Source organism: Molossus molossus, unplaced genomic scaffold (assembly GCF_014108415.1).
Source record: "Molossus molossus isolate mMolMol1 unplaced genomic scaffold, mMolMol1.p scaffold_m16_p_21, whole genome shotgun sequence".
Lineage (NCBI taxonomy): Eukaryota > Metazoa > Chordata > Mammalia > Chiroptera > Molossidae > Molossus > Molossus molossus.
The window spans coordinates 21,475,494-21,499,588 of record NW_023425357.1 but is presented as its reverse complement, the minus strand read 5'-3'; the positions used below and the strand labels follow the sequence as shown (position 1 = coordinate 21,499,588).

The following is a 24,095-nucleotide window of genomic DNA, read 5'->3' as shown; positions in this document are numbered from 1 at the left end:
TCTCTATTCCCATCTCCAGCTGAGCCGCAAAGGATTTGATAAATTTGCAAACCTCTGGTGGAAAGTGCTTGGCACCGCGCCGGGCGCTGGTAAACACTCAGTGGAACCGATACTTTTATGGTCACGATGAGGAAACTGAGCGCGTCTTCTTCTCAAACCGAGTGTTTAGGACGCGGGTGGTCCTGGACGCTCGTGGGGCTCGCGGGGCGGGGCGGGCGAGCCCGGAGGGGTGGGGCCTGAGGGGCGGGGCAGGACCAGGGCCCCGACTGGGAGGCCCTATCAGCGCCTCCGGGCCCGGGGGCGTGGCCTCCGGGCTAAGGGGCAGCATACAAGAGGCGGCGCGCCGAACCCCCGGATCCACTGCTTGCTTCTGCAGCCCGGATCTCCAGTGTCCTGCGACTGGCCTGGCCTGTCCTGCGGAGCCCGCGCTGCCGCTGCCACCTCCGCCGCATCCGCTGCTCAGCGGGAGACGCCGGCGAGCTGGTGATTGGAGCCCTGCGGCGGTAAGTGTGATGTCGATTTCTCGACTCTCTCCAAGCTTTGATCTGTTCCGAAATCTCCGAACCGAAGTAACCAGGGCAGATGCCGGCTCTTCGGGCTCACTGTGTTCAAGCACCAAGCGGAGCGCCTACCTGCATCTCTGAACCGGGCTCAGCGGCTTGCTGTTCCACCGCTGGAGAAGCGGAGGCTCATCCAGGGCAAGTCAGTTGCCCAAGACCACAGCCAGGAAGGGAGGAAGCCTGGATTCAAAGTCAGTCTGACTGCAGATCCGTGCTCCCGGGGGCTGTGTACTCTTGCCTAGGAAGAGTGCAATTTACCAGCATCTGTTGTATTCCTGTGTATACACTGGGCGTCAATCAGTGGAAAGCTGATAGTGTGGATGTGGCAGGAGTCTGAATGTGTCTGCCCACGTGTGGATGGCCGGGAGTGGGGGGATACTAATGGTGTGTGCATTTTGCTCCAAGGTTTACAGGACCACACCCCTTTATGTTGCTACATTTGCAACAAGTCGCCCAGTGGTCTTCCTCTTCTCATATTTCAGATGAAAATACTGGGGGTTAGAGAGGGGAAGAGAGTTGTCCAGGCAGAGCCAGGGCTGAAACCCAGCTCTGTCTGCCTCCAAAGCTCTAGATGGCCATGGATGTTTCCAGGTCTAGGGCAGGTTTGGAAACATATTGCGCGGTGTCTTCAGCCACAGTGGGCATCTGCATAAACTCCTTGTGCCGAGAGAATTCAGCTGGGAGCTTGGGGCTTGGTTCTGCAGTCCTGGGGAGATGGGCTGGTTCTGCCCTAGATGGACAGAACCAGAGCCAGCCCTTCATGTGGGGCAGACCCAGAGCCTCCATTGCTAAGGGCTAGGTTGGGGGACAGGCCAGAATGGCTTAACGGATGCCTGCTCATTAAAGTGTCACTTGAATTGGACATCTTTTAGCCAAAAGGTAAGTTGCTGCTCTGGTTGAGAGAAGCAACTGGAGGGCCTATGCAAATATCCAGCTTGCCTTGCAAGCTAGAATTTGTGAATTTTTACCTTGAGCATTTAGGCTTCTTATTCTGGCAGAGTAGGGTGAGCTACCTTTCCCAGCTGGGTCGGGGCATCTAGAGTTTAGAGTCTGACAGGTGAGAGAGTAGGGTCTTGCAGAGAAAGAAGAGGGGCAGGTCCCCTTCCCCGAATAGTCTGAGAGGGGACCTTAGGGGCTCTTTGTGTTTTGTGCACCTGCTTTTCTGCTTCTGCCTCTGATCTGGCTATTTCCACATGGGGAAGGAGCAGAAGGTGTGGGAGCTATACTGCTGGTGTAGCAGATCTGAGGTCCTGTGCCATGCACTTTACCTGCATTATCATCCCTGCAGCACACCTGGGCAGCAAGCCTCTCGATCCCCATTTCACAGATGAGAAAACTGAGGCTCCGAAAGGTGAAGTGCATGCCAAGGTCCCCTCGCTGGTGTGCCATGATGTCACCCCTAGGTGTGTCTGGCTGCAGACCTTACACTTAACCACTGGATCCTGCCTCCTTTAAGAAAATTCTCTGCCCAACCACTAACTCTGGGCCTGACCTTCACACAAGGTGTTGGTTTGTCTGAGGTGTTGTTTTGTCTGGGAGGGGCTCCAGGTAAAACCGCTGTCAGCAGAGTTGACCCCAAGCCCCAAGTCCCCGACAGTGCACCCTGGGAGGAGAATGAAGAGGATCAGTTTGATTTTTACAGAGTCCTTTAAGATGGAGGACTTTGGATAGTAATAATAACATTTATAATCATACCAGCCTGACATTTACCCAGCACTTACTATGGGTTTTACATGGATGATCTCACTGACTTTTTTATGGGGTGGGCACTGGCCCATCTCCCTTTTTACAAGGAGGAAATTTGAGGCTTGGAGCGATTAAGGCATGTACCCAGCATGACACAGCCAGGGCAGGGGAGAGCTGCCATCCTGGCTGGGTCCTGCCCCAGATTCTGGAAGAAGGTGTTCCTCCAATGGTGAGCTACTTGACTGCCACAGCAGAGCTTGCTGCTGCTCAAGGCTTCTCCAACCACATGGGATCGAGGTCCCTGGCCTGGGGTCGGGGTGGGTCTGGAAAGGGGATGCATTGGCATGGGGGCTTGAGCTCCACTCTGCCAACAGGTACTGGTATCGTCGCAGAGAGCCCTGCCACAGGACCCAGATCAGTACTGGTTCCCCAAGTCCTGCTTCCAGACTGCAGAGAAGAGCTGGCGGGGGGCGGGAATGGAGCCCCTGCAGAAGAGCATGAGGCGTCTGAGAGCTCCCCCACTTCATCCCTCCCTCAAAGACCCCATTGGCTCTCTGGCCTTAAGTCAGCTGCCTTGAGTCAGTTGCCTTTGAAAACTGACTTTTAGAGGCAGGACCCCGAATGTTGACCCCTTTGGCCTGTGGGAGCTGGAACATTTCTCGGTCACCAGTGTAATTTACTCTGTATGGGAGGTGCCTCTGTGTCTGCTTGCTCCTGACCTAGGAGGCTTTTTTTTTTTTTTTTTTCTTTTTTCTTTTGCAAACTCACTAGTTTTTGATCAGTCCCAGATGTGCAAACCCAGCATCACTCAAAGGGGCTGATGGCTTGTCAAGAAAGGAAACTACAACACAGGCATCTTCATTTCGTCTTCAGTTCATTGAATAGCTGCTCAGACCTTCATGGGATGGGGATCCGGAGCCCCCCAGAAAGTCCTAAATGAAACATGTTTTGTTCTGAAACAGGGAAGGTCAGGCAGATCTGGGTGTTGGTTGGTGGGTAGGGTCGGCCATGTTCTTTTTTCTTGTTTGTTTGTTGTTCTTTTTTCTTCTTCCAAAAAAAAGGTTTTATTGGGATAAAATATGCATAAACATAAAATTTACCATTAAACCATCCTTAAGTGGACAGTACAGTGGCATTCAGTGCTTTTGCAATGTTGTGCAACCAGCACCACTAATTCTAGAACATTTCCATCATCCCAGAAGGAGACCCCAGAGCCATCATTAGCAGTCACTGTCCTTTCTCTCCTCAGCTTCTGGCAACTACTCATCTACCTTCTGTCTCTATGGATTTACTGTTCTTGACATTTCATATATATGGAACCATACACGCGTGGCCTTCTGTGATTGGCTCCTTTTTCTTCATTGTGACGTGGCCAAGGCTCAGCCATGCTGTAGTGTGTCAGGGCTTCAGTCCTGTTTATGGCTGAGTAATATTCCACTGTGCGGATAGACCATGTTTTGTTTATCCATTCTTCCACTGATGAAAGTTGGGGATATTTCCACAGTTTGGTATTGTGAATAATGCTGCTCTTACATTCGTGTGCATGTTTTTGTTTAAAGACCTATTTTCCATTGTTTCGGGTCTACACCCAGGAGTGGAATTACTGGGTCACATTAACCTGTTGAGGAACCATGTTCTCTTTTCTTGACTTCCTTCTTAAAGAAGCATCAACTCAGGTCATCTCATTTCAGAACTGGTCAAAGTCCTCTGCCACGGGTGCAGGGAAATCTGGCATCTGGATGTTTTGGGGAAGATGTTGGCATTCCACCCAGGGTCACAGCAGCAGCTGGCTTTGTACCCCAGGCTCCGCAACTGTGGGCACTCACAGACAGACACCCCCCTTTCAAGGCTGTGAGGACAGACAGTCTCTCATGGTTCAGCCTAAAGGACATTTATCTTCTCCGATGTCTCAAGTGCTGTGTCAGCTTAGACAGAAACCACAGATTCAGGGAGAAAAGGAGAGAATTATGCAACTTCTGGATCATCATTTAAAAAATATTATAAATTATGAAATCCCACATTTTCCATCTGAATTTCTGGAATGTGTCCCATTGTGAGTGCAGAATGACAATGTCCCAGCAGGAAAAAGAATCGAGCTTCCATGTCTTTAATATTTTTTTTAAACAAATGATTTGAGAGAGAGAGAGAGAGAGAGAAACATCAATGTGAGAGAGAAACACTTATCACTTGCTTCCCACGTGTCCTGACCGGGAACCAAACCTGCAGCCTGCACGTGTGCCCTGACTGGGAATGGAGCCCACGACCGTTCAGTGCACAGGATGACGCTCAGCCAGCTGGGCCACACCAGCCAGGGCTCGAGCTTCCTTTTCACTTGCAGTCAGGTGGCCCTCGAGTTGACCCTGCCCCCGTGTTCTTTTGGATTAAACAAAACCCACCGGGACCTCTCCAGGAGTGGCTGGGGCATCCAGCTGGCATCTGCTGAGACGGACTTGACAGGAGCCTGAGAAATCCTTCCAGAGCACAGAGGCAGCGCCCTGGCAGGGAGAGGTGATAGTGGGCGGGGTGTGAGCCAGGGTGCCCCAAGTGGAGGCACCGAGTGTGTGTATGCAAAGGCCCGGAGGTAGGAAGGGGCCTGGCACCCTGGGAGAAAGGCCAGAAGTTCTGTGTGGCTGGAGTGTAGGGTCAGATTCCGGCACGGCAAGGGTCTGCCCTGCAGGTGGGGTGAGCTCCACTGAGTTTGGATTCCCTGCCCCGGGCTGCGGGGCATAGAGTGTCACAGGGTGGGGTTTTCACTTGAGAACAGATCACTGGAATGAGTAGTGTACCCCAAGTTGTGGGGAACCCATCCCCACCGGTCCCCTGGGTGACAGCATTGGCACAGACCCAGCAGCAAAGCTCTCCAACCAAGGAGCTGTTCCTTGCTCCTGTTTAGAGCAGGGACAATGTTTCAGGTGGTGCCCTCCGCCCCTCATGTCCCCCCCACCCTCCGCCATCCCCCTTTGCAACAAAGAGAACATTCTCTCCTGCAAAGTCTCTGGCCAGTATCGGGCCCAGCTGGGAGGTCCTCTGTTCTGTTTTCATTGTGCTGAATTTTATTCCTGCTTCCGTTCAAGGAAAACGTGATCCAGTTCTCTGTACATGGTGGTGATGGAAAATTACCTTTCATAAGTACATTTTTTTTGAACCCTCAAAGCGGGCCCACTTGAATAAAAGTACAAATTATGTGCTAGTTCCAGGAGGCGGTGAAGCTGGGCAGGATCGGGAAGGGGGTGTGCCAAGGACTGAAGTTGGGGAAATCCTGGATTACGGTGGGACGTGAGGGGAGGTGAAAGCTGTTAGGATCCGGAGCAGCGGTTCTCCAAGCGGGGTCCCACTCACACGGGGAACTCATTAGCAATGCAGACTCCCAGGCCCCTCCCCAGATCTGAATCAGAAGCTACGGGGGTGGGGCTGGCAGGCTGTGTTTTAATGAGGCTTCCAGCCCTTTCTGGGGCAGACTCAAATGTTAGACCTACTGCCCTAGAAAGCCCGTGAAGACTTTGCCCTGGGGCCCGACACAGCTGGTCAGCGGGTAGATGGGAAGCCGTGGGGAGGGTTCTGCCTACAGAGCCTGGTGTGACCAGAGAAGTCACATGGCGAGAATGCAGCGAGCGGCTTGGGAGCTAAAATGACCGCCGGAGTCCGAAGCCCCTTGAGAGCAAGTTTTCAGGGTGTCCGTGCTTCTTTCTTCCAGAAGAATGCTCAGCTTGTTGGCATTCATGCCCTGGGCCCTGAACACGGGGCCTGAGGATTTCAGCATCTTCCTTCTGAGCATATTTAGTGCCCCTGTGTGCCCGGGAGCTTGCGAAAGGGCATCTATTTCTAACCCCGAAACGTCCGCTCTGAAAAAAGGAGTTGCTTCCGGGATAGCATTTCAAATATACCTGCATGTACGCGTGTTACCTGCTACATCCCCTCGCTCCCTCCTGCCCCACACTGGCTCCCAACACAGCCAGTCTGTTCTCCCGGGCAGAAGCCCCGGGCTGTTGAAAACGCTGTTTATCCCAAGAAACCTTCAAGACCTGGGCTTCACCGGGACTGGAGATATTTTCAGCCTTGGCATTGCTGGACAAAGTGCCCTCTCAGACGTGGGATGAACTGGGCCCTGTCTGGGAGAGTCGGTGTCTGGTCCAAGTGGGAGGCCCCAGCCAGCCGCAGGGCTTTATCTGGGCTCCAACAAGTATGTTCGCTTTGAAACACTGTCCTGTCGGAGACCAGGCTCCAGACTGGTCTCAGCCCTGAGACTCCTGGGGAGAGCCCTTGAGGACTCTCTCCTGCACAGTGGTGTTCCCCCTGCAGCTGCTCACGCTTCTCGTGGGCCGCCCTTCAAGCAGAAGCCAGAGAGGACCGTGCACTCACTTGTGTACTGGCCGATGTACATGCTGGGACCCCAGATCAAGCTGCAGGGCCTGACCAGTCCCCCTGGGGCCCCTCCCAGGCCCTCCCCGCCATGGGTAACCATTTCCGGACTTCTAATGGCAGAGGTTGGTTTGCCTGGTTTTGAACTTGACATAAACGGCATCATGCGTGTTTCATCGCTGGAGTCTGGCTTCTTCTGTTGAGCGTTCTGTCTGTGAGCTTTCCTACCTTGTTGCATGCTGACGGGCCTTCAAAACACACATCAGACGCTGTCCCCAAGCTACATGCCCCAACCCCATGCTTGTCTTTGCATTTAGAGTAAAATCAAGACTCCTTGTTGTGGTCTTCAAGGCCCCTGGCCACCTGTCCCTACCTGCCTCTGTGACCCCATTTGTTCCTCTTTTCAGTGGCTTTGCACCTGTCCTGGGTCATGCTGAGACGGGGACCACCTCTAAGCCTTTGTCCTTACTGTCCCTGCTGCCTGGAGTTCCCTTTCCCTGAGATCTCAGGGGGATCCTACTGTCCTTCCTGGTCTGAGTGGTCCCGACCCCGACCTCTGCTCAGCTTCCCCATCCCATCCCCAGAACTGCTTTCCTCGTGCCTGTTGTCTTCCCGTAGTTGCTGCTCTGTCTCTGCCCTTCCCTCTCTTGTTCCCTTGCGTATCCCAAGGACTCCAGAGCCACCTGCGAGTTTCTGCATCGGCAAAGCAGTGTGGAGATTCCATCGCCTGACGCTTGGGATGGAGATTCCATTTCTGAGCTTGTGTCTTTGAGTCGGTTCAAGCCCAGTGGCTGTGACCCATCCGGTATCAGTGAACCGCGCGTGTCAGGCGGGAGGCTGGTCCGGGGGCTGCAGCCCTGCAGCCTGGAGCAGAGATGACCTGGGATGCCTGAGTTCACCCAGCAGCACAAGGGAAAGAGACACTCACCGAACACTGCTAGGGCCTAGGGCTTTGCTGCTGGGCTTTTCAGAAGCACTATTTCAATAATCTTCGCATCCTCCCTCCTCCAGCCCTGGAAGTAATTCAGGGCCTCATTGTGCCCATGAAAAATAGGAGGTAGAGGGTCCTTCTGGGCAGCTGTCCGTGGTGGAGTCAGGATTTGAAACCAGGTCTGACACCAAGTCCCTGTGGTCCCACACGCCCCTGGCAGTCCTTGATGCCTTGTCCTTTGGAGGTGGCACTATCCTCTCTTGATCTAAAGTTTGCTGGGAGTATTCTTCCCAAAGAAGCATCCACGCATCTGCAAGGAAAGAGAAAAGGGCCCCAGGAGTTATGACTGGGTAATTTAAGACCATATTAATTTATTATCCAGTCACTTTAGAGTGGCTTCTTTGATATATTCTCTTGGCTTGCATTGAATGCACCTGGTTTTTAGGGTTTTTTGTGTTTTTTTTTTTGCACAAAGTAGATTAAGTATCTGTTGAATGATTTTTCTTCTCTTTTTGTCCAGAATTTTGTATATTCTCTGTGTAGTACTTAAAAAATCTAATGGGGCCCTGGCCGGTTTGGCTCAGTGGTTAGAGCATTGGCCTGCGGTCCCGAGAGACCCGGGTTTGGTTCCCGCTAAGGGCACGTACCTCGGTTGCAGTTCGTCCCCGGTCCTGGTTGGTCATGCGGGTGGCAGCCACTCGATGTGTCCCTTTCACATCGATGTTTTTCTCTCTCTCTCTCTTCCTCTCTCTCCCTCCCACTCTACCTGAACAAAAAAATGGAAAAAATGTCCGCGGGTGAGGATTAAAAAAAAAAATCGAATGGGTTTATATATTGTATTTATTCAATATATATTCCCCAAAGGATGTATCTTTGGCCAAGGGGACAGGGAGAGAGAAGGTGCCCGTGGGGTGGGTGTTTCTCTTAAGCCAAGTAGACTGCTGGCCATCTGTCTGTCCTTGGTGGTGGGAATCCGGGGGCCCTGTTTCCTCCCTGTCCAGCCCTAATCCTGTGGAGAAGGGTTCACGGAAGACTGACGAAATCGCCTGCTCCCCCACCCCCCCTGGTGTCTGGTACAGACCCAGAAGTTCTTCCTGAGAGGTTCTGCCCAGTCCTGGGATCTGCCCAAGATGTGCTGCTGGGGAGTCCTCTTCCCTCCTCCAGCCACCACTTCATTCCTGGAATTTCTGGGTGGTTTGTGGGTACGACTGTGATCTGTGCTTGGCCTTGCTCATACGTTGAGTTCTTCTTTGTGCCTTTGGGGTTAGCTGCTGTCCTGTGGGTGGGGTGTCTCACTGAATGAGTCTGGCTGGCTTGGGGCTGGAGGTCAGAACTGCCCTGATGTTTTGGGGAGCCGCTGCCTGGACAAGCCAGGATGGGTAAGCAGATGGAGTGTGACAGAGAGCAGTTGCTTCTCCGTTTTGAGCCTCAGTTTCCTCATCTGTGTCATAGGGCTCATAATGGCAGTGACCCCATCAGTCTGTGGACAGGATGAATGTGAGATGCCGGGAGGAGAGGCCGGCAGTTTCGTCCACGCTCGTCACGCTTTGGCTGGGTTCTTGGTGATGACTGTTCATTGAGCATTGGATCCCCGCTGGGGTTTGAGGTTGAACGAGGCTCAGTGCCAGCCAGTGGTGTGCTGGGGCCGGCGCGCTAAAGTGTCAGAAAGGTTGCGAGCCAGTTAAACGCAACCATCATTAAATGTTAAATTATATACACTTACAGTTAAAAAAGTCATACTTAAAACGAAGGTAGTAAATACTCAAAGCTCATCATGTCCTAATTTTTTACTACACTCGATTACTATCTCTGCTCTCGAGGTTACTGGTGTGCTAGCGCACGGTTTCATGTCGCTTGCTTGAAATTGGCCGTGGTGGGAGTATTTATACCAGGGCCATTGGCAAACACTACAAATCGGGGGGGATTTTTAAATTTTTTACTTACTTTTTGAGCGTTGGTTGTTGAACATTTACCAGCACACCACTGATCCCAGCCCATAGTCTAGCTGGCGAGGCAAGCAGTATGAACAGATGCAATGCAGGCTGGTGGATTCTAGGACATCCAAGGGCCAGTCCACTCAGCTAAGACCAAGCCCTGGAAGGAGACAGCTCCACGGCAGCTATGGCCTCTGAGCTGGGTCGTCGTCATCAGCGTGAATGACCACATACATCTGCACAGGTGGTTCCTGGCCAGTTGGTCAGCGTTGATGCTCTCAACCTGATTCATGATGTCTTGGTACCTACTTCCCCAGAAGGTGGGAAAACTGGCCATGGCTCCAGGCACGTGCGGAGTAAAGTGTGTTTTACATTTAGGGGAGCTTCTCCCCTCTGCCCCTCAAGCATTAGACATCTCATAGGATTTCTAAGAGTTAAATTTCGTCTCAAGGCAGAGGTGGGACTTCGGAATAATGTGGTGAAGAGGGAAGAGTCTTCTTCGCTGCATTCCCCATTATTAACGCCAGCCTCCTAACACGCCCTTCCCGTGATGTATGTGTGGGACATTTAGCAGCAGCAGCAGCATTATAGTAGCTAACACTGTTAGTTGTGCACTACATAGCTAACATGGCCATGCGTATTCTCTCCTTCATTCCTCACTCCACAGCTCATCCCTGGACCCTCACCTGCCCCTCCCCTGACCCAGGCCCGGCAGCAGATTAATCCCTGCTCATTGGTGACGAGTGACTACCTCTCTGAAGTGTCCTGGAGCTTCATCACACCCGTAGACGTGCTCGTAGACGTGCTCGTCTTGTTCTCCAGTGTCTGACAAGTCCTGTAATCCCCTCTACCTTATAGATACTGACACTGGAGCCCAGGGAAGCTACATGCCTTGTTCAAGGTCACACAGCTAGTGAGGGGCAATGTCAGACATTGAGCCCAGGTCTCTGGTCCCCGAGAGCCCACGCTTCAGGCCCGAATGAAGACGCCAATACCACGTGTACTCTCCTGATCTCGGGAGGAGGAGGAGAGCCACACAGTCATTCCATGAATGTTTATTGAACAGTAACTTGGCAGACATTGGTGATTCAGCCGTGAATGAGCCCGGCAGGTCTCAGGCGTGATGAAGCGGTGACCCCGGAGCCGAGTCTTAAGCAAGGAGCAGGGATTAATCTGCCTGGCCTGGGCCAGCGGAGGGGGCCTGTTGGGGTCATAGGATGAGCTGTGGGAACAGCATGTGCAAACGCGGAGGGCTTGGCACGGTCCTGGAGCTGAGGCTGACGGGCTCGGTCTCAAGATTCATCTTTCTGGCAGACTTTCCCAAACACAGGCGAAGACAGCCAGGCGAGATGACGCATCGAACCTAAACAAGCCCTGTTTCCTTTCTCGCACGGGCTCCTGGGGGTTGAGTTTGGTGGTGGCATCACCCAGGGGATGGCCATCGAGGAGACCCCTGGCTAGGTTGGGAACTTGAGAATCTGCTGGCCCCTACGTTCTCACAGAGCCTGGGCCGGGAAGGGGGGATATTGCGTGTTGAAAGTTCCCTGAGCCTTCAGAAAGCTCGATCTGAAGTCTTGGTCCCACCAGCTACACAGCCTCAGCAGAACCAGGCTGTGTCTCCCGGACTGAGTTGTATTTTCTGTAAAATGGGGTTCAAAGCAGCCACCTCCCTGGCAGAGATCAAACACCCTTGAGAGGTTCGAGCCACACTGCAGGGATTTCGACTCCTGTGACTTCCCTTCGCCAGGCTTGGGTCTCCCTGTTGACCCTGGGGTTTGAAAGCCTTGTTGGTCCCTGTCCACCTCTCCAGGTGGCGTGAGGTCTGGTGTGTCCCCATGAGACCTCGGTTTCTTTATCGTAGCTGTGGTCTGCTTAGTCAGGCCAGCAGAGCTGTTGGGCTTGGTTTTGCATCTTGGATGAAGAGCAACATCTTCCAGAGAGCCTTTCTGCCACATCATAGAGCTGTCCACGGCAGATGTTTCAAGCTGTTGGTAAGAGGCCGGGTTGACAGAGAGCTGAAGAGGGCCTCTCTAGAAAACGTGTTTGGAGGTATCTGCCCCTCAAGCCACATCGGGGAGAATTTGCGGAGACAGAAGTGCCGAGCCAAAGAGTGTGGGCCTCCCTGTACGGGTACTAAAATGTGAGCTCCTCCAGGATGTTAGGAAAACAGCTGGGACCTTAGCAGCTGGCGAGCACCCTGCAGAGAGTGCCCGTCAGTGCCTGGGGTCAGAGGGCAGCTGGCCACATTTGAGTCAAAGGCGCGTCAGCGGATGGAGGTTGGCTGGGTGCCGAGCCCAATGACAGAGATGTGTTTTGGTGAAATGTCACCATGATGTAAAGGTTTCAATCTCCTGGGGTGACACATTGGTGACTTCTCATCAACAGAGCCACCGTTTGACCCCGGGGGGCCAGTGCCTCAGCTCCACCGAGCCCAGCAGTCTGCCCAGAGGAGGGCAAAGAGGATTGCAGAGGGAGATGGGGTTGTTGGGGGCCCCTCCTCGGTAGGGGTGGTGACAGGAAGTCCATGGGGTGGCAGTGAGAAAGGACTCTGAGGTCAGATGGAGCTGCATTCCAACCCACGTTTTCTGCTGGCTAATTGTATGATCTTGGGTGGATTCCTTAAACACCAGAGGCCTCAGTCTCCTCATCTGTAAAATGGGGTGGTGGAACCCAAACCTCTGAGTCACTGGGAGGTGAATTGAGAAATGAACCATCTGGCACACAGTAGGTCTCCCTTGGCGTTAGCCCCCTGCCAGCCTCCCCGGGAGGAGCATGTCCTTGTCATTGGAACGCTCCAGGCAGTCTTGGACAGCGTGTATGTCTCATTTGGAAAAAATTGTTTTGTCTTTTTAATTGTAAATGGAAAAGGGACTGAAGTGCTTTGGCCCTAAGTTCTGATTGAGCTGTTTGGGCAGCAGGGGGTGAGTGGTCGGAACAGGCCAAAGGTGCTGGCATTGCCCATGTAGTGGGCTGGCTGTCACGGCAGGTTCCTCGCCTCGGCCTCCGAATCTGCCTCCCTGTTCCCATCTTGCCTCCTTCCACAGAGTGGCCAGGGGATGCTGGAACACGATCCCACGTATCCACTCAGCTGATGTACATACCAGTGTGGCAGGGCTTCCATACCAAGGACCGCAGGTGGGGGTGGGGTGGGGGTCAAAGAATAGACTTGTATTGCCTCACACTTCTGGAGGCCGGAAGTCTGAAATCAAGGTGTCAGCAGGGCTGTTCTTCTGAGGCCTCCCTCCTTGGGGTGTAGACAACCACCTTCTGCCTGTGTCCTCACATGGTCTTCCTTCTGTGCGTGCCTGTGTCTTAATCTCTTCTTATAAGGACACCAGTTGTATTGGCTTAGGGCCCACCCTGATGACCTCATTTAACTTAATCACATCTTTAAAGGCCCGATCTCCAAATACAGTCACATTCGGAGATGCTGGGGGTTGGGGCTTCCCCATATGAGTTTAGGAGAGACACAGCCCAGCCCCGAACCCTGTGCTGGTTGCCCTGCACCAGGACCATGCCGGGCTCTGGGAATGCAGACCGAGTGAGGGCCAGCCCCGCTACCGCCACAACTCCGCTGAAATCTCCGTGTTCTGCTGCCCAGACTTAGCAGGAGCGTCGAGATCCGGGCCTTGCCCCTCCCCAGCACGGGCCGCAGGCACCTCGAGCCCCCGTCAGGCCACCCGCTTTCAGACCCAACAGTATGCTGGACAGGCCGCCCGGCACGGGGCCGAGAATGGCAGAACCAGGGCAAGTCTGGGTTTCCCAGGCCAGCGACTGGGGCAGAGCACGGAAGGCTTGAGGGCACCTTCCTCCTCCCTCCTTTCACTTGTGTTTCCTTCCAGTGGGAAGCTTCCAGGAAACCCCATGGTTCTCCCAACTCTAAGACTCCCCCGGAGGCTTTACCGTTCTCTGTGGACCTTCGAGGAAGGGCCATCTGTGGGCCCCGCAGTGCCGGGGGCCCTTCCACACTCCAAGGGAAGGTGGCTCTGAGTCTTTGGGAATAAGGTCACGCGTGTTCCGAGGAACACGCAGGAGGGTGCACTGGGGCCCCGCATTGTTTCCTTGCCCGGTCCCGTGTCGGCATTTTGCTTTGTTTTCACGTAGCCAGGTCCAAAGGATGGGACGTGTAAACTGGTGAGCTCCAGTCCTGGAGGGCACCGCTTTGGTTACCACGTGGCAGTCTCTGCCAGCCTAGCCTGTCCGCCCCAAGTGAACAGAGGCTGACGCTTCGTATTTCCTTGAGGTTTGAAAGTAGAAATAACGTATTAAAGGTAAAGATGAAGCCCTCACCTTCTCCTTCCCAGGTCCATTGCCCTTACCCTGGAGTCAACCACCACCATGAACCTGGTCTGATTCAGTCCTGGTTTTACCATACAAACACACACACACGCACGCACGCACGCACACACACACACACACACATGCACACACACATGTGTGCACACGCATGCACTCACACACACCCATATACATACATGTGCACAAACACAAATGTACAAATGTGTATATATAGATGTTTATATGCACACATACATGTATAGCCAAAATATGATTTATGTTTTAAAATTTACATAAATAGTACAGTCAGCATAATATTCTACAACTTGCTTTTTTAACCCAACATGGTACTTGAGTTTTATTTATGCTGGCACTCACATGGCTCTAGCTCATTCCTTTTACCTGCTGTATAATATTCCACCCCATGACTACCCCACAGTTTATTCACTGATCACTCCTACTGATTGCCGTTTGAGTTGTGCCCACTGGCAGTTTAAACCAAACCCAGGTTTTAGTCTAGTTGCGCCACAGCTGTTACATAAGCATTTCCTGCTTTGTGTCTTTGCGGGTGCCCTGCCCTTCCAGCTACGTTAGCACAGAGTAAAGCAAGTCGAGTGTTGTTGTGATGCCAGAGTGGACGCCTCGTGATGTCAGTCCCCACTGTCACTCCGTCTCGAGTACGAATGCAGCGTCAGTGTGTTTGGGCATCTCTGTAGCCTGGCCTTCTGCAGCTGGGAAATGGTCATACATGGTGGTGTGACTAGCCTGAGAGAGACAGCAGGGACCCCGAGAGGTTCTGCATCGCTGGTTGGAGTCCCAGGGGACAAGTGAGCACGCAGAAGTCCTCCCCGCAGTCCCTGGGGCGCTGGTCCAAAGGGAACTCTGAGGAGGGAGGCCACTTTTGGCTCACGCCAGAGAGAGCCAGGGCTCCCCTCTGGATGGCGGTTATTTTTATCTGAAGCTCGGGCTCGGTCAGGACCCTGGAGAGTTTCCAGAGTCAGAGATGGGAACTGCCTCTTTCCCATAGCTCCTGCCTCTGCTCTGCCTCCTGGGACTCCCGGTCCTGCCGGTAAGGCTTGGCGCGCACCCTCCCTGCCGCACTCTGTGTCTTGCCCCTGAGGATGCCCTCCCATGGCTGCCATCCTTCGGTCCCAGCCAGCTCGCCCGGTGAGCACCTGGTCTCAGAGCCCTGTTGAAAGGGCTCTCAGGGTCCCAAGTGGGTCAATACTGAGGCATGGCTGTCGCCCTTCCCACCAGGAAGCCCGGTCCTCCAGCTCCCTGTGATGTCTTAAGTCAGCCCTGTCCCACTGGGTGGTGGCTGTGTCTCCTCACCTGTCTCCCCAGCCCAGCTGGGAGCTCCTTGAGGCCAGGGACAGTGTCCTCTTCATCTTCATGTCCCAGGATCTGGAACAAAAGAGGTGCCTAATGAAGGTCATCAGGTGGCTGGCTGACTCTCTCCGGGGGGTAGAGCATTAGTGAGAGACATAGATGAACACACCCACTCAAGCCCTGCCTTGTCGTTCTGGACCAGGTGACAGCCAGGAGAAAGACCAAAGTGTATAGCTTGGTAGTGGAGGTGAGGCCCCAGCCTCCAGGGAGAGAGGAGCCAGGGTAGCATACGAGGGAAAATCCTGGACCCTCAGAGTCATCTCGCCTGGGTTCAAGTCTCAGCGTTTGTCCTGACCAGGACAGCAGCCTTGGGCTCGTCGAGTCACCGCTCTGGGCCTCAGCTTCCTCACCTGTAAAATGGGAACGATGACAGACCCCCCTCCTAGGTTGTCCTGGGATTGGAAATGAAGTGACCAGCCCGCGTGGATGCTCAGGAAGGCATTTTAGGAGCAACAAAAGGCACAGTGGAAATTCACCGAGTAAAATCGAATCTTGGAATGTTAAAGTGAGTAGGTATAGTCAAGGATTAAGACAGCTCTTCCTAAGATGAGTGCCCAGGAAGAAAGTTAGCAAGAGGGTTATTTGGGGAAAGGACTTGTAGCCCAAAGGCAAGGAAGGACCGTCAGGATGCTTGATGGGTAATAAAAGCGAGAGAGCGTTATTTCCCGCAGCCAGTAGGTGCCATGGATCTCTGAGAGGGGGCGTCCCAACTGGTGTGCCCCCAGAGCCCCACAGCCCCCGACAGTGATCGGAGCCAGGGTTCCAGGATAGTGCTCCGGGAAGCGCAGCTCCGAGCTGGGGCTGCGGAGGTCTGGGAGTCCCAGCCCGCCCTCCCCTGCCCCTTGCGCTGCTCTTGGTTTTGTCCACCAACAGGCTCCATCCTGATGTGTTCGTTGGGTACCGATGACCCGTCTGAGCCACTAACCCAGCAGCCGAAGGGTGTGCCTGGCGGTGTCTGGCGCAGGCTCATTGCCAGACAGCAGCTGGGGAAGGGAGGTCCCCTGCTCGGTGGTTGAGCAGGTTTGCCAGGCAGGTGCGGGGATGAGAGTGGGGTACTCGGCACCCCTTGGAGGTCCTCCCTCTTTCCTCTGCCACTTCCTCCGAGGACCAAGTCGACAGGTGACTTGCTTGGCAGAGCATGCAGTTGGGTCCCTGGGTGGGGCTGGGGCTGGGGCTGGGTGACATGTTGGAGTGTGTGACGACTGTGGAGGGGTGCCAGTGGAAGGGCCGTGCTAAGAGGAGCCTTGTGCCCTGGGGGGTCTGGGGATGCCTATCAACCACATTTGGTAAACTGAGTCTTTCTTCAGGGGACCAGGAAGGTTGCTACTCACATTGGTTCAGGGCAAATCCTTTGGTGATATGAGATGACCTTATCAGTCTGTTGGGAGCAGGAGACAGAACTTAACTTGGGCTGTAGACCCCCGAGTCCTGAATGAGTAGGATGCGGACTCGGAGTTAGGAGAGGTGGTGAGGGGAGCACTCGGGTCCGGGAGAGACAGAGCCAGGACGCCCCATGTGGAGTCCGGGCAGCTCGCCTCGCTGGACACCCTCTGCTTGAGTCCCAGCTCCGCCGCTTCCTGTCTGTGGGACCTTGGTTATTTAGCTCCTGGGAGCCTCAGTTTCCACATCTGCAGAGTGGGGGGAATACGTCCCACTCCGTTCACTGCTCAAGCCAGAGCGGTAGCTGGTTCGCTACTGACCACCTTTCCCTCCCGCCACCCTCTGCTTCCTCTCAGAGCTCAAGCACCCCGTCTGCCTCAGGAGCTGCCCCGTCACCCCAGTTCTTGCCTGGAGAGGAGCCATGAGCAGCATCGGGAACGGCCTCGTCCCCTTGGGGCTGGTGCTGCTGATGTGTGGAGCCCAAGGCCTTTTCCTGCCCAACGTCACACACTTAGAGAAGCTGCTCAGCAAATACCAGCAGGACGAGCCCCACTCCCGGGTCCGCAGGGCCATCCCGAGGTCGGACCAGGAGGAGATCCTCATGCTTCACAATAAACTGCGGGGCCAGGTGTACCCCCCTGCCTCCAACATGGAGTACATGGTGAGTGCCGGCACGCCCCCTGTGCCCGGGGCCTGGGCTCCGTCTGTGCTGTCCCCAGTCACTGGGTGTGTGGCCGGCTTGGGTCTTGGGCAGCAGAGGTCCCCTGCCTCTGTTCTTGACGCCCCGCTAAAACAGCAGGACGTGAGCTCCCCAGCAGAGGCTGCCTCGTGGCCAGCCCTCTGTCACCTCTCTGGAGCTCAGCCCCTGTCCCGCCCTGCGCCCCCCCCCCCCCGGGGAAGGCAGAGTAGGCAGGGTCTCGGCTGGGCGCTGGTGGGTTCAGACCAAGCTCTGCCACCTTCTAGCTGTGTGACCTGGATGTCAGCCTGTCTCAGCCTCAGTTTCCACTTTGAGCATGGTTCCTGTTTCATCGAGCACAGACCTCACACCTGGGGCTGTGGTGTGACTACTGGGCCAGCTTGTCCCTCATCCAGCCCTTCAATGGCACCTGCTCTGTCCGAGAAGAGAGTCTGTGAGACAGGTGTCTGTCGGGAAGGAGAAGGGACAGCGTAGGGGAATCCCCCCTGAATGTGGAAAAATCCCACACTTAGGGGCAGAAGGGGCGGCCGGCTCTCCCACGTCCAGCCCCCCCCCCCCCCACTCCCGCGGTTCCATCCTGGTCCGCACCACCTCCCGTTCCCCAGCCCTGGGAAATAGGCTGACTTTTCCCATTTGATGGATTAGGAAACTGAGGCCCAGGGTCACACAGCTGGCAGCGGCAGGGTCAGGTTCGAGCCCGAGTCCAGCTGACTCCCGGACCATGCTCTCAGCCTCCGCTCTATCCCATCAAGCACCCCACACCAGTTACTGTGCGTTTTCACCCCGCCCCCCATCCTGTGCTGTCTGCCCTTGACCGAGGGGACAGCCTCAGCCCTGGGGCCCTCGGTGCCCAGGACGAAGCCTGGATGCTTCCTGCCTGGCATCCAGGGCTGCCATCGGGAGCCCTGTCTATCTGTTATTTTATTCTTCAATTACAGTTTCCATTCAGTATTATTTTGTAGCCCTGTCTCTCTTGATGACCTATTTCCCTCCCTCCTCTTTGGTCAGAGAGGTCCGCTGGGTGTCCTCTGCTGATGCCGATGCCATGTGTGGGACAGCCCGACGCCTCCCTCCCGGAGAATCCTTCGGGATGGCTTTCTTCCGCCGGCTCCTCCCCGCTCCCCCAACCCCCCCCACCCCCCCCCGCTTCACTCCCGCCTTCCCCTGGACTCAGCGGCTGCTTCTCATGTTGCCTTGTGCCCTGACATGGGTGGCGCTCGTGGTTGGGGACCATCCCGTGTGCCTGTGAGCCCCTTACTGTCCCTGTCTGTGCCCACACTGGGGGGCCCATCCCCAGCTGGTGGGCAGATGAGTGGGTCACTGGTCTGGGCCGAGCCCTGCGAGCAAGGCTTTGGGAATTCCTTATGAAACATTCCTTATTTCCCTTGAGAAAATCATCCGGGCATTTATTCCAAAGGGGCCGTGCTAATTTTAGGAGGAAGAACGGGCACCCTTTCAAGATGCATGGGGCAGCCTGTGAGACCTTCGTAGGGTCACAGACGTAGGAAATTAGGGTAGACGTCTTTGGGGCTCTGGAGACAGACTCCTTTCCCGTCCTCCCTTGGACCTGTTGCTTTGGCCTTGGTCCCCATGGGCAAGGAACACTCTGTACCTCTCTCTGCACAGGCCCCCTGCCCCCTGTGCCCTTCCCACCCCAGGCCCGGAGTGGTGCCCACCAGGGCCTGAAGCTTACGGAGCCCCAGCCCCTGGGATCCTGGCTGCCTGCCACCGCTGTCAGAACAGGCTGGGTTTCTGTTGGTCTTTTCCTGGCAGCACTGAACTTGGTTAGTGGTTGTATGAAGATTTGGGGCACGTGAGGGGAGCCTGGCTGGGCAGCAGGCAAGGTCAGGCTCCTGGACAGCCTGGGACGAGCCTGCTGTGTTTTCCTCTTTGTTGACTTCGAGATATTTCAGGATTGGAGTTGGGATCTGGGTCCTTAGGTCTCAATAGCCTGCCTGTCAGGGCAACTGAGCCTTCAGGGCATTGCTGTGTGACTTCGGGCAGGTTACTTAGCCTCTCTGTTTATCTTTCCTCGCTGGCACAGTGGTGACAATAAAAGTACCTTTCTGGCAGGGTTCTTCGGAGAAGTCAATGAGACAATGCATGATAAGTGCTAAGTAAATGGTAACCATACTGCTGCTACTCTTACTTTAGTAGCTGTTATTAGTTCTGTAGAGTGGGACCAGCCCTTGGTGACAGCATGCAGACAGGATGACACCCCTTGGAAGCCAGATAAGCCTGGGTTGTTGAAGTTCTCCCTTCCTGGCTGTGTGACCTTAGGCAAGTTACTTAACCTCTCTTGGCCTCAAGTGTTTATTTGTCTGCAACCATGGAAAAGTAAAACATACCTCAGGGGCTACTGTGGCGATTTAAAACGAAAATGGTGCTGATGTTCTCTGGCCAGTGTCAGGAGCTCAGACAAGGGCAGCTCCAGAGGTACGGGCCCAACACTGCCCCTGTTACATAGGAGGTGCTTGGGAATGCTAATGTGGGTACTGTTCACTGATGGCTACTGGCCTCTCGCCTGGATGCCTGCCCTCCTTCATCCTTCCCCCACCTCCTAATGGTATCCGGCAGGTACCATTATCCCACTCGGAGATAGGGGCACACGTCGCAGAGAGGTGAAGCCATTTGCCCAAAGTCACACAGCCAGCAAGGGCGGAGCCTGGAGTCATACCCAGGATCCCTAACACAAAGGCTCTCGCCAGCCCTCTCACTACCCTATTCTTTTCCTTCTCTTCGAGCCGTCCCGTGGAGGGGTAAAGAAGGTGCACCTGTGCCTTTCCTTCAGCGGTAGTTGGAGGGCATTCAGCTGGCGAAGTGCAGGCTCAGTGGGAGGGTGGGGGCGGGGGGCGGGGGGTGGGGGAGGCGCTGAGGGCTGGCGTGAGTCGGCGTGGCTTCATTGTGTGTGTGTTCCCTCGTGCGTGCATTCATTCATTTATTTATGCTCGCAGTATTCTGGTGACAGCTGAGACACTGTGGAAAGGACACTGATCGGTTGTAAACAGCTCACCAAAGAGCCACACCCGTGACCGCCAGCCCTGCATCCCTGTGTTTGGGGAACAGTGTGTGATGTTTGTTTTTTGTTTTGTTTTGTTTTTTGTCCTCACCCGAGGATATGTTTCTGTTGATTTGAGAGAGAGAGAGACTGACAGGGAGAGAGAGAGAGAGAAAAACATCATGTGAGAGAAACATTGATCGGGTGCCTCCCATACACACCCTGACTTGGGGATCGAACCTGAAACCGAGGTAGGTGCCCTGTCCGGGAATCGAACCTAAAACCTCTTGGTGTACAGGACGATGCTCCAACCAACTGAGCCACCCGACCAGGGCTGAGGAGCATTGTCTTGAGGTCCTACTATGTGGCGGGCTGGAGCTGAGAGGAGGCAGGAGGCGAGGGTGGGCCCGGATGGGGATACTCAGCCTCCGTTAGAGGGAGAGGAGACCGGGTTTTATTTGGCCGTGTCCTGTTGAGACCAGACATCAGGTCTGCATGCCTCTAGCCAGAGTGTCCAAAGCTTTAACCCCTGGAGATCCTGCCTGGCCTGGCCTTCTTTGCCCAACTTGATCTTTGCCCTCCCTGCTCCCCTCCCGTCTGAGCTGTAGGAAACGTTATGGACTCAGACCAACGGCCAGCAAGGTTCACATTGCTCTTGAACCCTGTCACAGAGGAAATAGTGAGCTTCTGCCCTGCCTCCCTGCACACTGGGAAGGGCCTGCGCTGGCTGCTTCCAGACAGATCTTGGTGGGTGTGCAGCTCCCTCGCCCCCGCTGCCCACCTCCCCCCTGCTTGGAGACCAACAAATCACTGACTTGCTGCAGGTGTTCTATTTGGGGGTGACTCAGGAGTCTGGAAGACGGGGAGGAGGAAGTCCACATTCAGAGTGCACTACGGGGTCCCGTGGTGGGAATGGGATCTGCCAGGACCTGCTGAGTAAAGAGAGCGGCAGGCTGCTCGCCCGCCTGAAGGCAGGGGGTGGTGCATTCACCCTCAGGCCTGTCCCCACTGGTGGAGGGTGGGCCCTGGGAGTGTTCACCTCCCACCCCGTTCAGGCTTTGCTTGGACTCTGGAGAGAGATCCCAGGCAGAAGCAGCTGAGGGCTTGGTGGGCACTGAAGGTGGGCACTATTGGCAAGGGATGAGTCTGGAGGCACCCGGAATGACCGTGCAGCTCACTGGGAGGTGGGTCAGGGGAGTGGAGCAGGTCCCAGGGGCTCTGTCCTAGGGCGAGACTTGCCTCGGGTGCGGAGTGCTGGTTGTCTTGGCAGGAGGAGAGGGAAGCAGTAGCCTCGTGCACTTCGACCTGGGGTCTCAGTTGGTTAACCAGCCTTCTATTCCTGGACAGGTCCCAGGGCTCTGCCCAGACAGCCTTTCGGTGTGCCAGGGGCCGGGGCTACCCAGAGCAGGGGACGGCCCCTGCCTGCCCGTGCGCTGGAGCATCTGCCCAGTGACTGAGAGGGGGCATCGCGGCAGCCGGTTCACAGTCAGAGGGCCGCTTGGCGTCTGTCCCTCTGCAGAGAAATGACCCTGCTTGCTTCGTTCTCTCTGTTCTTTCCTGGGGAGTTGCGTGTGCTCCCTGGGCCAGCTGGGAGGCAGGGACGGCTGTGGAGCCTGTCTTCAGAGTCTTCGGCCCAGACCCCTGCTGCTGCCCCCCTGATTTAGGGTGGGCCGTACTGCCAGAGAGGAGCAAGGCTGGGCACGGTGAAAGGCATTTCTTGCTACTTAACAAAAATAATGGTAAAGGATGCATAACACAGAATCTACCATTTTAACCATTTAAAAATGTACATTGTTGTGCAACCATCACCACCGTCCTTCTCCAGGGCTTCTTCATCCTCCCATTTCACAGATGAAGAGACTGAGGCTCAGAGGAGAAGGGACTTTACCCAAGGTCACCGGCAAGTTGGAGGTGGAGCAGGAGCTCAGGTCAGCCTTGGAGCCAGGCGCCTCTGAGCCCTTTGCCGACCTGCCGCTTCCTACTTGCCGAGTTAGCACAGCGGAGCGACACAGCCCAGCGCTGCAGGAGCCGGGGCTGACCTGGAGCCACAGCATTCTTGGTTCTTACACCCATCCCCGACTCTGAAGGTGCCCGTTTCTCCTCCCCCCGCAGACCTGGGATGAAGAGTTGGCGAGGTCGGCGGCCGCGTGGGCTCATGAGTGCATCTGGGAACACGGGCCCACCAGTCTGCTGGTGTCCATTGGGCAGAACCTGGCTGTCCACTGGGGCAGGTAAGAGTCGTGGTGGTTCTCCCGCTTACCTGTGAACTGGCCACCAGGGCTGAGCACCTACTGTATGCCGGGCTCGGTGCTTGCTGTCCATGATCGCATTTAGCCCTCCTGATCACTCACTGAGAAAGAGAGAGAGAGAGACCCATGTCATTTACGGGTGGGGACATGGAGGCTCCCCAGGAACACTTCTGAGTGACTGGCAAACGGCGTGAGTCTGGCGGCCGACCCCAGACACTGATCACTGGACTCGGTTTCTAGAGCGTGGCCCTTCCATTTTGTCTCGGTGGACGGGTTCTGGAGTCAGTTGTAGGTGGCCAGGCAGGAGCTGGCTGGGCAAGCGGGCAGCACGGGAATGTCCGCTCCTTTCGTGGTGGGTGAGGACTGTCTTCCCTGGCCCAGCATGTCTGGGTTCCGCCGGGTTCCGCCTCGTGGGCAGGTGCCCCTCACTTGCCCTCTCGTCCGGTCACGGAGGGGCTCATTCACACTCTGGGCCTCCGGGGCCTCCTGGCCTGGCGGTGCCCTCATCCCCTTGCCCATGGGAGGCACTTGACAAGGGTCAGTTAAATGTCATTCCCTGGCCTTCCCCAAAGTCATTTGGGCAACATGTGCAGGCACCCAGCCCGGCTAAAAGTCCCCTCCAGGCTGGGGGCTGGTTTCATCAGAGAAAGTGGAGAAAATGTCTTTTGACCAATTAAGACTGACTGAGCCACGGTCACCGTGCTGTGCCCACAAGTCCTCTGAATTGGGACCCGGCAGTGCCAGGGTCTCAGGGTCCCTTTCATTTTGTCGTATTCATTGAAAAGTTGGACTGGACTTGAACTGTCCCCTCAAAATCCAGGTCAGGGCTTGCTTGACGTTCACCCAGACATTTCCCAGCTCTCGAAGTTCTGGACTTTAATCTGGCCACAAGCAGGGACACCTCCCTTTAGGGCAGTTCCTTTTCAGGACAAAACCTGGGCAGGTGTCCCGATGGCTCTAGAGAGACATGACTTCATGGCAGCATATCAGCAGGGTATTTTTTTCCCCTGGTGAATTCTGCTTTTTATAAAACCCGTCGACGATAGCATTAAACGAAATGTCTACAGGGGAAGAAATCCATCATCCCACGCTCCTCCTTCAGCTCCTTTCATTTTCTGGGCTCCTGTTAGCATTTGGCTGGAGGCTGGCATATTTTCACGTAGTTGTAACTGTGGCCAGGACAGCTTTTAATTCATTTTTTTCCCCCTTCTCATACAAAGCGAGCAATTTCCCTACTACGTAGTCGTCATGGTTATCATCTCATAAAGGCTGCCTATGGGCTCTTAGGGTAGACAGCCCCAAATTCAGCCATTCCATGCTTGTAGCTTCCTTTGTTGTTGTCGTTGTTGGCTCGTTTGCATTATTTTATTAGGATAACCCTGGGGAATGGGATTGATGGGTCAAAGGAGACCAGGGTGTTCCCCCTTCTGGTATACACTGCACTTGCTTCCCCAGAGAGCCCCTGACTCGCAAGCCCCTGCGACCCCCACTGGCCAGGAGACGGATGGGGTGTTGGGCGTCCCCCCATCTGGAGCTCAGGGCCATGCGTTTCTCTCCCCAGGCTGGCTCCAGGAAGGCAGGTCGCTTCCCAGGCCGCGTCACTGACCACTGCCAGGCGCGCTGGGTTCCGACAG

General features: G+C 55.1%; 1 protein-coding gene across 1 annotated transcript in view; it reads left to right on the top strand.

Moving 5' to 3' along the window:
* The first annotated feature begins 384 nt into the window (after window positions 1-384).
* Window positions 385-24,095, top strand: part of CRISPLD2 (cysteine rich secretory protein LCCL domain containing 2) — a 66,485-nt gene continuing 42,774 nt past the window's right edge. Inside the window, exons 1-3 of the mRNA XM_036273907.1 lie at window positions 385-503; window positions 16,874-17,178; window positions 22,325-22,443. Coding sequence (XP_036129800.1) covers window positions 16,939-17,178; window positions 22,325-22,443 — 359 coding nt within the window. The 5' untranslated portion in view covers window positions 385-503; window positions 16,874-16,938. The remainder of the gene's footprint in view (window positions 504-16,873; window positions 17,179-22,324; window positions 22,444-24,095) is intronic.